The sequence below is a fragment of the Aedes aegypti genome, chromosome 1 (assembly GCF_002204515.2).
Source record: "Aedes aegypti strain LVP_AGWG chromosome 1, AaegL5.0 Primary Assembly, whole genome shotgun sequence".
Taxonomy (NCBI): Eukaryota; Metazoa; Arthropoda; class Insecta; order Diptera; family Culicidae; genus Aedes; species Aedes aegypti.
The window spans coordinates 158,328,285-158,344,929 of record NC_035107.1 but is presented as its reverse complement, the minus strand read 5'-3'; the positions used below and the strand labels follow the sequence as shown (position 1 = coordinate 158,344,929).

The 16,645-nt window shown below is 40.4% G+C and overlaps 1 protein-coding gene across 1 annotated transcript in view; it reads left to right on the top strand.

Moving 5' to 3' along the window:
- Positions 1 to 16,645, top strand: part of LOC110678777 — a 67,582-nt gene that overhangs the window by 23,668 nt on the left and 27,269 nt on the right. The window contains exons 7-12 of the mRNA XM_021852123.1: positions 377 to 886; positions 945 to 1,343; positions 2,327 to 2,548; positions 2,609 to 2,859; positions 8,244 to 8,467; positions 11,312 to 12,042. Of these exons, the coding sequence (XP_021707815.1) occupies positions 377 to 886; positions 945 to 1,343; positions 2,327 to 2,548; positions 2,609 to 2,859; positions 8,244 to 8,467; positions 11,312 to 12,042 (2,337 nt within the window). The remainder of the gene's footprint in view (positions 1 to 376; positions 887 to 944; positions 1,344 to 2,326; positions 2,549 to 2,608; positions 2,860 to 8,243; positions 8,468 to 11,311; positions 12,043 to 16,645) is intronic.

Sequence of the window (16,645 nt, the reverse complement as noted above, 5' to 3'; positions counted from 1 at the left end):
ATGCTCTGCCTATTTCAATCGTTCACTGGTAGAAAATGTGTCAAGTTAAAGTTCATTTCCCCATTCTGACACATTTGGTATCGGGCGATGGGTTCATCTACCTTTAGTGGAACAACCCCAGTCCTGCTGCCAATCTCTAAGCGTTTTCTTTCTACAAGCGTTGCGGACTCTTCTGACGTGTAATGCAGAAATGTAACCACAACCCTTATATACGACCTATATGGTGCTATTTAACGGCTTATTGGCATTATATCAGCCATACATCAATGCCAAAGCCACACATTATGCCAAACGGAGAACTCTAGAAAGCTCCGTCAGAAAAAAAAGAGTACGGTTTCCTTCAATTTCCAAAATTTCTTCTATTTTGTATACACAGGTGAGCAGTCCAATTTCAACGCTCTTAAAACGTGCCTTTTCCACATGAAAGATTTGGCGAATATTCGTAAAAAGTGGATTGATTTAATCAAATACCAACTGAGCAAAACGCTGCGCAGCTGCAAATCTACAGGTGTGCTTTCGCTGGCATCCAAAGTGTTTTTAGCTGAATCCAATAAAGTTGATCGCATAGAAGTTGACGGAAATATCGAAAACTCTCCCCAGGATCTATTGAAAGAGTGGAGTTCGACTAAAAAAAGTTTAGCTGAAATGCATTCGCAGTCGCAAAATTTGTTCTATTTGAACCGGATGAATACTGTGCAATCTAATATGAAAATTCAAGGAAATTTGCGAACAAAATCGACACGAATGAAACACGTTAAGGTACACCATCCTCATTCAGGCCGACCTGCTTATGTGCGACCCAAAAGGGATCTGCAATCTTCAAGAGTGATCACCTCCGCCATTGTCAACGCCAGAGAAGTAGTATACAATGGAAAAATGTTTGCTTGTACGTATAATTCTGATCAATAATACCCATATATCACTAAACTATTTAAATTTCGCAGATACTCTAAGTCGTAACAACGTGAACTACGTTTCATCTCCTGTCCATGTTGCAAATCTACATACGCAAAACGTGCACATCGGTTTGAATACCATTAACCGAATCCCAGTGGATCAAATGTTGTACAACGCTACCGATAAATTCGTAGAAAAAGGACACAAAGTTTTCAAAGCGATAGACACAAATACTCTCAAAGTTTATCTCGTGAATGGGGAGAAAACAACACAGCAATTCTCTAGCTTGCGAAATTTCGTCGTAACGGCCGGATCTGAAGCTCCTGTGAAATTGTCTGGGGCACGTGGCGTCACAAATTTGATCGTCGGTGGAAAGCTGAATAACGTATCCTTAGATGATCTATTACATCAGTTATATTACGTGGACAAAAAATCGACAATCAACGGTGAGTAAAAGTGTGTCATATTTCAAATGATGATTTCTGGGTCATTTTGCCTAAATGGGACTGTCCATGAACCACGTGGTCGTGTTCGGTTCGTGTTGTGTGAGTGTGAAAAGATATTCGTGTTAAGTCGAGGATGGTTTGTCAATTGGTGAGCTCGTTTCATGCTTATGATAATACAATTTTATCATGGCAACGTTACGTTTATGTAATTTTCAAACAAACTTTGGATGGTTCGTCACTACAAGTGTCGACATGAACCCTTACATCTGTTTCAGATTATTTCAACACACACATACCTTTCTTGTTTTCGTTATTACTAAAAGTAACCTATGAATAGTTCGACATTATGAATGTCGACGTACGTACGTAGAAGATTTAAAACTTCTAGACAAAAAATGTAAAAACGATTTCTTATTTTTCCTCCTTATCCATGAATCGCATCACCAAGCAAAGGTGACTTCCAGAACTGTTTCCTCTCTTACTACTCAACACCCTTTTCATGGTAATTGTGGAGATGCAGAGGTATTCTCGGTATCTAGAAACAACAATAATTACCCATTAACATTCCTTTCCCATCCCAACTGACTGTAAGAACTTGGCCAGTGCCCTTATTTATCAATAATGTGAGAGCTGCTAAAATTCGAACTTCTAGAGTAAGCAGAAAGTTGAATTCCTTATTCATTTGGATCGAAGTGCAAATCTTACCAGTTCCAATCACAGGGTAGCAATCATTAACATGTACAGTCAGTTTATGCTGACCAGTATTTAAAATTTTCGTCCCATCTTCCCCAATGAATGACCACTTGGTTCATGGACGACCCCAAAGTAATTTGACATAACACCATTCAGAATAAAGGACATATTGTATAATGGTCATTTGGCGTAACAATTTATCATCAAGAAAAATCTTCTTTTGAACAAAAAGAGATACTATTCTGGTTATGCCAAATGGCTCCCTTCTCAACCTAGTACTCTCATTTCAGGTAACGTTTTCTTGCGTGCACCTTCATACATCCGTAATGTATATGCTCGAAGTCTGAATAGTTTCCCTACCAGCAACATTTTCGATTTGAGGACGAATCAAACAATTTCTGCCGTTGTACATCTCTCTCAAGTGTACGCCCGAAATGTGTATAGTAAAACAATAAATGGAATAAACATTCCTAAAGATGTCGCACTAATAAGCTCTGCGAAAACCATTAAAGGTTAGTATAATTATAAATATTGTTTCTACATGTTCTACACTTTTTCAAATATATTTACAGCGGCAGTGGCATCCAACTTCGTCGTCAAGAAAGATCTCACACTTTCCGCCGAAGACCAGCACTTTACCAAACATGTTTTGGGCACAAAGGTGGAAGATTTCTCCCAAATTTACTCAGGACGTGTTTATCTGAAAGGATCCCTCAAGTTGAAACAGCTTAACCTGGAGAATCAAAAAAGTCAACTGGTTTTGAATGGTTTCACAGCCAGTCCGGATGTACAAAACCATTTCTGGATGAAACGTGTCGAACAGGTATGTGCTACATATTTGGTGGAGATTATGCAATAATAACGCTTTAAACTCTTTCCCGTCGCTTTGATTGAGTATTTCTATGGTGTATTTTTGAAATGATATAAAAAATTTAGTTGTTTATCAATTGTCTTTAAGTTATTTATTGATAGATCTGCTATTTAAACAATTATCTGACAGAAATTGGGACAGAGCCTAATTCATCTTAGCGATCTACGAACAATTCCTCAGTTATTAACTATTTTGCTTTTCGCATTCGTCTAACGTACTTGAGGACTGCTGGGGTAGTGTCAAAGCAACAACTCAGCAGAGTTTGCAATTGGGTTCGTGGAAGGAAATCGACGGAACGGTTGGTTCGAAGAGGAATGTCAGGCGGTTTTGAACCCGCCAAAATGTGGAACGATAAAAACAGAAGCGAAGGCAGCAAATCCATCTATTCCGGGATAAAAAGCGCCGCCTGAAAGAGTTGCAGTGCGAAGAGCAGCTGTATCGTTCTCTAGAAACGCGTAAGTTTTACAAAAAACTCAATGCGTCCCGCAAAGGCTTTGTGCCGCGAGCCGAAATGTGCCGGAATAAGGACGGTAGTATCTTGACTGACGAACGTGAGGGGATTGAAAGGTGGAAGCAGCACTACACTTAACACCTGAATGGCGCAGATGAGGAAGACCAAAAAAGCAGAAGGAATGGCTTCATCGGTACGGCGGATAAAGGAGACGTGCCAACTCCCACAATAAGTGAAGTTGAGGATGCTAGCAAACAGCTCTAGAGCAACGAAGAACGGTGGTGTGGAAGGAGGGAGTAATATACCCAATATATAAAAAGGGTGACAAGTTAAAATGTGAAAACTATCGAGCGATTACTATTATTAACGCAGACTATCAAGTTCCGCCGTCTATCGCCGTTAGCAAGCATACTTGTGGGAAGTTATCAAGCCGGTTGACGTCGAAGACGAAATATCTACTGGCTGGAGGAACCGAGCCCGATAGAGCTCGCATCGCCAGCCGTGTGATGATTGACTGAGATAAGTTTGAGGTGGTGGGTGAGCTTGTCTATCTGGAATTGCTAGTAACGTCGTATAACAACTGCAGCAGAGAAATTGGAAGACGTATCATTGCCGGAATTCGTGCTTATTACGGACTAAGACCTTGTGGTCTGGTAAACTTCAACTCTGTACCAAATGTACCATGTACAAGACCTCTATGTCATGAGACGTGAACAATGATCGAATAGGACCTGCAAGCGCTAGGAGTTTTTGAAAGATCTTTGGCGAAGTATTTGAGAACGGCGTATCGAGGAGAAAAATAAACAACGAGCTTGCGCAACTCTACGGTGAACCCAGTATCCAGAAAGTCACCAAAGCTGGAAGGGTACGATGGGCGGGGCACGTTATGAGAATGCCGGACAACAATCTCGCCAAAAAGGGTGTTCATCTCGAATCAGGCCGGTACAAGCCGAAAAGGAGCGCAACGAGCTAGGTGGTTTGACCAAGTGGAGCAGGATCTTAGAAGTGTGGGACGATCGAGAAACTGGAGGCAAGTAGCCATGGATCGAGTTTGTTGGCGTAACATTGTGGCGCAGGTCATGTCCTGATGAACGTAGCGCCATCAAAAGAAAGTATTCGTATATCGTGTGACAATCACAACGATACTCCAGTAGCGGCAGCGACAGAGCAGAACGAGAAGTGATTTAAAAGCAGATGAAGCAACTAATACGGTGAAGTGTTGAGAATGAAGTGCAACTTCTTCAACTACAGCCTAATCAGAATATATGCAACGAGCGATAAGCCCGAAGCCATGAGTTCTATGAAAACTAACATGATTTTGCTGACCGATAAAAGGACAGTGAATACCTGTCCGACAACCGAGAGGTTGAAGAGTATAAGTGAACGGAAAACTGCTGCGCAGAACTTTTAAAGTCTTTGTCGGCAAATACCATGCTAGTTTCCGTAAGGATCGCTCGACAATGGAACAGTTGTTCACCTTATCAATAATCTATCATCTGTTTATTGATTCAAGATAGCGTATGATTCAATGAAAAAAGCTATGGCAGATAATTTGCAAACATGGTTTACCGGCGAAACTAATTATGCTAATGTGCGCAAAGCTGAATATTTAGAAATTAAATGTTTGCACTACAGACGAGGTGTTAAGGTGTCAACCTCGTTTGTGCCGTTAGGCGGATCGAAGCAAAGTGATTCCATTCGAGTTTACTGTTCAACATTGTACTCTTAAGTGCAGTTAGGAGATCTGGCGAGCATGAAATAGGCACTATTATCACACGATCGCGTATGCTCCAAGGCTATGCGTACGGTATCTACCTGATTGGACAGTTAGGGTAGGCTTGACTATTAATTCTATCAAAATGCTCTGTCGTCGAAATGTGAAAAATGGGCAAATTCTATCTTCGCACAACCAAGCTGACGATAAAAGCCTTTTACTTGCTCTGAGCCTCAGAGTCGGAAGGTGCACACAAATTTGCAACAATTCGAGATGCCTTTTGAATGCAATGCAAACGTATTTTTCATCCGAAAAAGTAGAATTCAATTGCAGACTTGCTTTTCAAGTGCCAGATTCAATTAAAATAGATTACATCGCATTATTCATTCATAACAACCATATTGGGGATTGTGAAATCAACTGTTTACAGATTCGTTTAAGAGCGTCGATTGCCGCAACTTTCAAAAACATTATTTATTGTAAATGTTCCATCAGAGCTACAATATTGAACACTTTCTGTATAGTCTAACTACTCGAACAAAGCCTAAAGTCATACTGAAAACTAATTTTGATGCTGAGATGTCGCAGATCTTGATAACTCAGTTAGCTGTCATTTTGGCCGTTTCAATGGAGTCGAATACGGGTATACTTTGATAGATTTTGCCAGTTTGCCAAATCGAGTCCATGGCCTACAGAGTGGTAATGGCTAAGACGAAAGGTGCCAGGGCGCCCCAAGAGAAGTCACCCGAGCTGCTGCGATCGATAGTCGATGAACTCTTCCCGCAAGCCCATGGCCCCCGCGCCGTATGTGGCAGATTAAGGAGAAGAATTGGCGAGGGTGATGAACGAATCACAGGCAGCAGTCGTGAAATCATACGCGTCAAATATGACACCGCGACCGATGGTTCTTCGAACCTAAAAGAGGCAGTTAATGCAGATCCGGACATGTTCAGAACAGCGATACAACGCTGCATAGATCAAGGAATCTGCCCGGATGTATGGAAACGACAGCAATCGGTACTACCAAAAACCGGGAAAAACCGGATCTCCTGGTCGACGTATAGCCCTATCTATCTACTAGGTTTGACGGGTATGCTGTTGGAGAGGTTGATCCTCAACAGGATAGTACCGTATACGGAATGTGCGAACGGTCTGTCCAACAATCAGTTTGGATTCAGGAAAGGTAAATCTACTTATCCAGTAGGTTGACAGCTGAGTTGACAATCGAATATAAAAGGAGCGACATTCATTACTGCGCGATTGTCACAGCGCAAGCTGGGAAGCGATAGTCCACTCACTTCACCGCCTCAAAGTACCGGTGTATAACACAGCGGAGAGAAAAGCGATGTACAATGACGTACTGAGGCTGCCCCTTCCGACGGGCGTTGAGATTGTTGGCTTCGCCGACGACATCACCCTAGTGGTCTATGGCGAATCGATGGAGGAAGTAGAGTTGACAGCAGCGCATTCTATCTCCATAGTTGAGGAATGGATGAGATATAGGAAGCTAGGACTGGCCCGTCACAAGACTAAGGTGGTGGTGGTCAATAACCGCAAGTCTGAGCAACAGGCGCTTATCTCGGTAGGCGATTGCACCACAGATTCCAAGCGATCCTTTAGGCATTTTAAAGTAATGATAGAATACAAGCTCAGCTCCACTATCCACGTTGAATATTCTTGTAAAGGGGCATCTACGGCTATTGCGGCGCATTCGAGGATGATGTCTCTGCTCTGCTGTAATTGTCAGCAAACGCAAGCTCCTGGCAGGCGTGGCGTTCTCCATACTGAAGTATGGAGGACCAATCTGGTCTTCAACCAAAAATTACCGCAAACGCGTGTAAAGAGACAGCGCTTAGAGGTTGGCAGCAAGAATGGGATAATTTCACTTAAGGTAGGTCAGATTGACATAAAAGATACCATGGAGAAGTGAACAGCCACCGCACGCAGTTTATGTCAGGACATGGTTGTTATAGGCAGTACCTGTATAGATTCGGGCACTCAGAATCTCCTGTGTGCTCCAATTGTGCTGGTGTGGAGAAAACAGCGGAGCATGTCGTGTTCGATTGCCCGTGTTTCATTATTGTGGCATGTCGTATGTTCGTTACATACGGAGGGGACACGTATAATCCAGAGAATGTGTGCGGATGCCGAGAAAACACAATAATGGTGAATGTGACGTATTCTCAGTTTATAACTGCGTTAGTAATTCCCATAGATGTAGTTTTTGTCCCAATGCGGACGTTATGCCAGGTAGTAAAAAAAAAACTTCTTCTTCTAACCGCGAGGAAGCTATAGAGTACCGTCAACGTACCAGTTCCCGCTCATGTTCCAATAGCCCGCTCATGAGTTTAAGAAGTAAGATAATTTGAGTAAATACACAAAAAAATGTCCGCAGTATAATTCAATTTGTGGATTTGAACTGTATAGCGGTTCTTCTTCTTTCTGGCGTTACGTCCCCACTGGGACGGAGCCTGCTTCTCAGCGTAGTGTTCTTATGAGCACTTCCACAGTTATTAACTGAGAGCTTACTATGCCAATGACCATTTTTGCATGCGTATATCGTGTGGCAGGTACGAAGATACTCTATGCCCTGGGAAGTCGAAAAAATTTCCAACCCGAAAAGATCCTCGACCGGTGGGATTCGAACCCACGACCCTCAGCTTGGTCTTGCTGAATAGCTGCGCGTTTACCGCTACGGCTTTCTGGGCCCCTCTGTATAGCGGTTATAGTTTTCAAATTTACTTCGTGTAAACTTATCTTTTTTCAGTATGAGCGGGCTACTGGAACATGAGCGGGTACTGGTGCACTAATGGTATATTTTTGAAGAACTTTTCTCTTAAGAACTTTAAGGTTTCGATCAAGTTATAACGTATACGGGGAATTTCTTAAACAGCTTTAAAGTTTAACAACGATATCACAGTGAATTTCACTGTGAGCACTTATTTTACGATATAGCCTTATATTAAAACGGAAAGCGAATACAAGTGCTATTGTATTACTTGAGTAACATAGACACTCTTCTGTGCTATACTATCAGTACATTATAAAACGTAAATGATCTTTTTAGAATAAACCAAAATAGGATTCAATATTGTAATGTGTGATATTGAATCCCTTGGAAGGTTAAGCACAATATTAATATATGGATTCCCAATCACTTAATATTTACAGGATATAGGTACCTTCACGTTCAATCGCAACGTTAAGGCTAGCCATCTGGTCTGTGCAAAACTGAATTATAATCCAACGGTTAGCTATTTGAGGGGTGACCATTGGCCATCGCATCTGAACCTTGAAATGTCGAATGCTTATGTCCGAGGATTCATAAAAACCTATGCTACCACCCCCACTTTCTTACAACACATTTCCACTGAAGCCGTTCTGCGTGGATCCATGTAAGTATACAACTGTGCCATAATTTTCTGGTTCAGAAAAACTCATCACATGTTCGGCCCCCATAACGTATTACTTCGACTGCCCCTTTTTATAGGTCCACTGTGTCAGGCCGTAAAGTCTTCACTGGTCAGCTTCATACCGATACCTTGTATCAGAAGGCCGGCTTCAAAGGCACGTTCCCCGCCATTTGGGAGATTTGTGCCATCGCCATATTTGAGCCTATTTCATCATCTACCCGATGGGAGAGGAAAGGGAAGGGAAAGATGGGAGGAAATAGGAGTGGGGTCCCTTGAAGAGGGAAAATCGCATAAGCGAATTGAGAGCATGTAGCTCCATACCACTATGGGTTCGAAGAGCGCCCTCAAAAGGGCACTGCAAAACGCATGAGCGTAAAGAGAGCCTATAGCTCATTACCACAGCGGGTTAAGAATAACAGAATGTCCTGAAGATTCAGGCTTCTGAATTCAGTTTCACTTAATAAATTTTTACCAAATAATTGGAATCGCATTTGCGCATAAACTGGACAGTTGCATATCAGGTGATACGAAGTTCCATAATCGGAGTCACAACTATCACACACAAATGAGTCAACACGCTGAATATTTGCCATGTGATAGTTGAGTCGGCAGTGGCCTGTCAACGCTCTGATAAAGAGACTGCAATTCTGCTTTGACAGATTTGTTAAATACTTCGCCACCCTTGGAGATGGCTCAGTTATGTACAATTTTGTTTGACGACACGACTCCAAACTATTCCAATATTGCTTGTGCTGAGTTGCCACCCAAGAATTAATCTGAAGCTTCACCCAGCACTTCGAAATTGGAATAGCCGGCCCAAGGCCAATGAAGTCATGCGATGCTCCATCGCGAGCTATCTCATCAGCCAATTCATTTCCAGCGATGGAAGAATGGCCAGGTACCCATACAAGGTTTACAGAGTTGACTGAATTCAGTTCCTCAATTTGAGTTCGACATGCGATAACAAGCTTCGACCTTGAGTTGGCCGAAGCAAGAGCTTTTATAGCAGCCTGAGTATCTGACATACTTTACAAACAGCCAGACGTCCACTTCTCCTGTGAAGGGAGTTGTGTAGAAAATTTACCTATAAGCAAAGTGACAAGCAATTATGAGATCACTCGAAGCAAGGACAATTGTGTCCCAACTCACCGGAAGTGGAAACATCCGAAATACTAGGATTTCCAATGGACGGAGAGAATCCATGGAATTTGGTCACAACCAATTCCCAGTGTATGTAACGATGATCAGATAATAATTCATCATCTGATACATGCCAATTCGTCAACTTGTGACTGATTCTGTTCGAGCAGAGCATCATGTCTAACACTTCTTCTCTAGCAGATACCATGAAGGTTAGGCGATTCCCTAAAATAAGTAATCCAAGATTTGAACTACTTAAGCACTTTATCAGACTGGAGTTTCTCAAATTGATAGCTGAACTGCTCCAGATGATGTGATGAGTATCAGCATCACTGTCCACAAGGAGCAGAAGGCCTTTTCATAGGCAGTGAACGACAATTCGTTTGAAATCATCCATTGGGATGGTTCATCATGTGATAAATACACTTCATAACGAAAGACGTATTTCCTATTGAGGTCACCAACAGAAATATCAATTGTGACAGCACATACATCTCTGGTTGTTAACTCAGAAATGAGTGTAGCAACGATAGCGCTATTTACGAGCACGCATACACGAGGTATGGCACGCGAGTTTGCCATTTCATGTTTCTGAAAGTAGCAAAAACTGGGTCCACAAGGTTACCTCGATAAAAGTTCACAAAAGTAAGGTTTTTGAACAAGCGCCATTTGAGCTGTAGCATTTGCATGAGTTTACAAAGATTGATCATTGCTGATATTTTATGCTGAAGATTGGTCTAACAAAGCTATCCTAACCGTAGCCACTACCCAAACTAGGCAGGATTGAGCTTTTCGCAATCTCAGAACGAAAAAGACCGGCAGCGAAAAAACCATATCGGTATCTCTTAAAAGTCGCCAGAGGCGAAAAGCACAGAACACACTGTGTAATACGCATAATGCGAAACCATAGAGGTGAAAATTTAAACTAAGTTACAACATATTAATAATCCCACCCTTATTTAGCCTCAGGCTGGAGACTGAAGAAGGGCAGCCGATTATCTCGGAGAAACACAAGGTCTCCTGCACCATTGCTCCGGGTAGCACAGGAAGGGCATAATACTGTAGAGGGCGCCCTGGTACTCCACAGGCTCCGTTTGCGGTTAGGTTTTATTTAGACCCCCCTAACCATTCATTCTTAGGCACGGTAAGCTAAAAGCCACATGAATTAGGGGTCACCTGTTAGGTGGACTTTTACCACCGGAACAGGCAGTCCGTAGTGTTAATTCTTAGCCAATTGAAACAACCGCTACCGACACTACGCGGCTATCTAGGCTGATCGGAAAAAGGAAGTTAACATTGATGATTGACTCCAGACGTGTCCAAACAGCCCCAAAATGGATGGATTCCCAATCACTTAATATTTACAGGATATAGGTACCTTCACGTTCAATCGCAACGTTAAGGCTAGCCATCTGGTCTGTGCAAAACTGAATTATAATCCAACGGTTAGCTATTTGAGGGGTGACCATTGGCCATCGCATCTGAACCTTGAAATGTCGAATGCTTATGTCCGAGGATTCATAAAAACCTATGCTACCACCCCCACTTTCTTACAACACATTTCCACTGAAGCCGTTCTGCGTGGATCCATGTAAGTATACAACTGTGCCATAATTTTCTGGTTCAGAAAAACTCATCACATGTTCGGCCCCCATAACGTATTACTTCGACTGCCCCTTTTTATAGGTCCACTGTGTCAGGCCGTAAAGTCTTCACTGGTCAGCTTCATACCGATACCTTGGTTGCAGATGGAGTCGATGCAATCAACGTTCAAAGCTTGGCAACTGACTTCAGCACTATGGCGTTCCTAGACGGAGTCAAAGAAATTGAACATTTCTCATCAGAGGAATGTTATATCGAGCTGCTCGGTGGATTGACATTGCAAGAGTACCAGAACGTCTCCTTCAACGCTATAGTGGAGAGCACTGTAAATACGCACAACCCGCAAACTCTGGAGTATTTGTTTCTGCCGGATATAAAAGTTGAACATTTCCGAGCAGCGCTGATCAATGGAGTTAACGCAGAAGATTTCATAACCGAAATAGATAATTTTACGTATCGTGTAGATCCCTTCGCGGCGCAATTTAAAATCGATAACCTCATTGTTAAGAAAAACGTGATTTCCACCAGCCAAATGTTCATGGACTATTTGAACACAATCGCTGTGAAGGAATATTTCAAACTGCTGACCCTAAAGGGTGATAGTGACAAAGCGCAGCAGTGGGAAATCGGAGGCAGCAAAACCTTGCAGAAAGGCATGGCCGTCGATGGAAAATTGAATGTGGTTCACGTAAATCGGCTAATCCTAGTTAACATACTCTATAATTCTGCCAGGAAAACAGGTCCTATGAATATTGCGGGATTATGGAACATAACGAAACTGGCGACGAAGTACTTGGCGACCAAACAAATAAACGGTAAGTTGTTAAGGTGTTATCCATCAGTGTGAAAGAAAACGGTACTTCTGGCCATTATCAGACAAATATCTAATCTAATCTGTGTTCACCAGTTGATGTATGTGGCTAAACTGGAAAAAATAAAAAATAGTGGGTCCCGTTTTGGACTTACGTCCTTATTGGACAAAACATTTTAAAATGATCTACTTTGGTAGGCTAGATTTAAGTTATTTCATAATTTGAATTTCACCATATATTTTTGAGTAACTGATGCGTGTTTGTCTGTGCAAAAAATATCTTCTTAACTTGTTCTTTCACCGAAATTTACAAATGTTGCAGATAGGGTAAATGATGGCTTCGGCACCCTGAGGGTGTTTTCGGCAGCACTAACTTATCGTCCTTGTTTAAATTTATCTACGGAACAAGAGTTAACTTCAATGTACTCAACATATTCCTTGAACTATAATCTTCCATGTAAATCACATCTTACACAAAAATATAATATATCATGGGTTTTATCATTAAATCAAATAAATGCTTACGAAATTATCGTCATTTGTGAGCTGCCGAATAAAACAACACAAGAACAGCTTACAAAAACTCACCACTTTAAAAGGTCCAATTCTCCGCTCCAATGCCATTTTTCTACAAAAGCTACGCACCGATCACTTATGCACTATTGAACTTTTGATTTATATATAAAGCACTCGATAATACTTAATTTTTATGCTTTAAATCACAAATTGAAATTAATGCACTTTGATTTCCTCGGCAATCACTTTTTATTACTGGACTAGGTTGCCAGAAAACCATATTCAATTGCGGTGTATTTATCATTCACGATTTAAATTCACCGAAGAAATCGAACACAACAAATTAATTTATTTGAATTAGGCAACAAAGCATGCATTGGTAACAATTGAGCCTTTTTATACTTTTTTATTAGAAGATTGTAGTGCATAATCTTCAATATATTGAGAAACATATAAAATATACGTCTTTTAATAGTTGAACTATTTTGGCAACACTCCTGTTGTTCTACAGGCAATCAGAGGATGATGTTTTTGTGTCAAGTCATAAGTGAATTGATTTGCAAAGGGCCTATTCTGATTTTCTCATACACTGAGAAAAATGGGAACGCAAATAAATTTTACTGGCAAAGTTTGGATTTTGATCTGAATGAGCCGATCGAACAATATTCATAAACCAAAAAAAAGTCGCATTCGGAATTTTTTTTAATGTTACCATTCATTCTCTCGGTAATAACTTGATGATAGAGCGTTCAAGAGCAGCAACCTTTACAGACCACAACCATATCGAGCCATTCAGCGTGTCAGCGAATAGTTCAACTCATGGTGAAATTATTTACCTTTCGAATTTAAAGAAATTTGAAAACAAATGTGCAAGTACCGTCGTTGGGGGTGAGATTTGGCCAAAAATGCGTTAGTCCTCATTTATTTTTGAACAAATTTCGCAATTTGACTTGATGTGTCCGGCTAAATAAAAAAAAATATGTATACTCATTGCAAATTCTGAACAAACAATTGAAATTTGATTATTTTCCTTTAAATTGAAGACGTAAAATTTCCCTACCCATAGTGATAGTATCATTTGATAGTATCAAAAGATGGACGTGATAATGATAAATGAGAGGGATAAATTTGAAGCCTGTTACCTGGAATCGAACCAAGAACCTTGTGATCGATAGGCTCGTGCGCACTCCCCTCGTCTATCGGGTTTATGGACAAAAGGTCGAAAGACAAAAGGTCGAAAGAACAAAAGCAGTGTTGCTCAGACTCATTTCCCCGAAAATAACATTTTCCGAACTACGAAGCCACGAACTACTACAACCATGCTCTATCCTCCTAAGCTAGAAAAGCAGATGGTTAAGCTTGAGTACTGCACTCAAAATCGATCAATTTTGATCCCAGAGAGCCACAATTGAAGTTTCGGTGAAATGAAATGAGTGAGTGAGTGAGTGCGAATCATTTCACCGAAACTTGAATTGCGGCCCACCGAGATCGAAACTGTCGAATCCCATGTGCAACACTCAAGCCCAACCACCTCCCCCTCCATCTCAGGAATACAACGCACAGTTATAACAGTTCATGGCTTCACAATTCGAATTTCGGGGAAATGAGTCTGGTCAACACTGATCAAAAGGTCGAAAATGATTTGCTTGGTGGTAAATTTTTCTTTCTTTGAAAAAAGATTTTCGACCTTTTGCCCCCCTATTTTGTTCTTCGACCTTTTGTCATTTCGACCTTTTGTCCTTTCGACCTTTTGTCTTTCGACCTTCTGCCCTTGACCTTTTGTCATAGATTACGTCTATCGACGCCTTGATGTGGGGTGATGCTAAAACGATACATAAAGCTTTTGTATTGCAATAATCGTTCCTTCTTTCTTAAGGCAAAATGTATGAATTTCTATAGTCCAGATCGCCGCGTGTTGAATTGATACGCAATAAGAACAAATCAAGCTAATCGTGTTCGACCATTCCCCCCTCTGCAACGGTCCTTGTATGAAAAACATATATTTTGTGTTTGGGCCGCAACGTTTGAGCCTACTCCCACTCCCCCTAGAGCGTTACGTAATTTGTGGACGGCGCCTTAGTCTGCACAAATTTAGTGGCGTTGTGTATTCAATATGACTCTCAGCTATTCTATTTATACCTGCAATGCTGTTCTCAGTGTAGTCTGTATTTTTCTGCTTTGGCCCTTTCAACAAATAGAACATAATGAGTGACGTTCAATTTCAGGCATTGTCAACAAAAACAAAAAGTTATCAATACATAACCTAGTTTTTGTATATTTTTGGATTGCCGAAGAGAACAATTTTGTTGCCGACAATAGTAATTGCATTGCCGATAAAAGAACAAGTACCTCGTGACTTTGGTGACGAAAAATAGTCGATTTAGAGAACAAAATAGTGTTTTGTGCATAATGATTAATAAATGAAGTGTGCTCAAGTGTAGTTCAGGTGTCTCCTGTTAATTATTGTGCTTTGTTGTTGTGTATAATTGCCTTCCTAAAAGTTCAACTGCTTAGGCTGCCGACAATACGTAAGTTCCCCTACCTATCAAATATATATATATTTTTTTTTCATTTTCATTGAATAGTGGTTCCGGATAAATTTTATCTGGTAGCAAGACAGTTGGCTGTTGAAAATCTCTCATACAATGTGTCACCAGATTTGTCTTCTTTCTTGACGAATACAAAAATGGACGAATTATGAAAATCCGTTGACCCGTTCTCAACCCAACTCGTGACAACAAACACCATTCCATTTTTTATATAAATAGATTAAAATTCACTGCAGTCAAACCGTTATTGCTTTTGAATTCGTGATTCAACTAAACATACCTATAGGTATGTAGAAATTCAAGTTCGGTCTGACGTGCTGTGAAATTTTATTCAAATTGTTCCAAATTGTTCTCAGCCTCAAAAGTTGACCATTTTGTATGGAAGCGTTGGAAGTCCAATACTGCATATGAGGGATTCCACGGAGGCATGCAAGTCGATTCTGATCGACCATTTCAAAAATATCTGTAACTTTGCACAGTTTTTCAGTTCCATCTAAATCGTCATTTCCGGAATCAAATCTTCAAGTTGAGTCACGACTAACTTTTCAAAAGGGTGTATGTGTAAATGGTTCAAAAATATTCAAAAAGCTGCACAGCAAAAACGGTTCGTTCGATTGTTAGACAACTAAAGAAACAAAGTTAGACAACTAAATAAAGATTCCAAAAAAAAAATACACACAGTAAAAAAAAAATTTTGCATTAAAAAACATCATTTTTGTCACAAAAACTAAAATATCTCAAAACCCTATCGGAATACCAACGTAATTTTTTGAGGGAAAACGGTCCATTATCTACCATAAAAATTTGGTGATGGTAAGCCAATAAACAAAAAAGTTATGACATTTCAAATATTTCACAAATTTGACACTTAGTGAAATTTTTTTTTTTTCATTGTTAATTTTTTTTAGGACCGCAGTTTGTTGCTGAATTTTTTGTTAAGGGTACCACATGAGGTTAACAAGTTGTTTTCATGATATTTTATTTAATTATTCATAACTATTATAGCATCTATTAGAAAGTTAGACGCGATCCAGTGTTGTGATCTAAAGTCTTGATAGTGTCATATTTTTTATTGTACGTAACTGAAGAAAAATTCTCTCAATAGTGTTGAAACCTTTTGATAAAAGAAACCTATAAGAAATCTAATATTGAAGACAAAAGCTACAAAAAAAGTTTTCTATACAGGTATACGACTAGTTTACCTGCAAAAAGTTTACCTCGTAGAGAACGCGGGTCTATACCCAGGTGATCTAGTATACGTAAAGCAGGTCGGTTTTCTCGGCGCTGGTTTTCTCCACAAAGTTAAAATCTGATTACACCTGGGTATAGACCCGCCTTGGTAGAGAATAGACTTTGTTAATCATATTTGGGAGAAAGCGAGTAACTTCAACAACATCAAAAACATGATAGGTACATACCATGAACATACTCACGAAAAAGCTAAAAATATACTACCACTATGGTTATAAAAGATTTAATTGTAAAATTTTTCTTTAGTCAAGCAAACGACACCAAACTAGTCAGTAAAAACTTAAAAGTGAT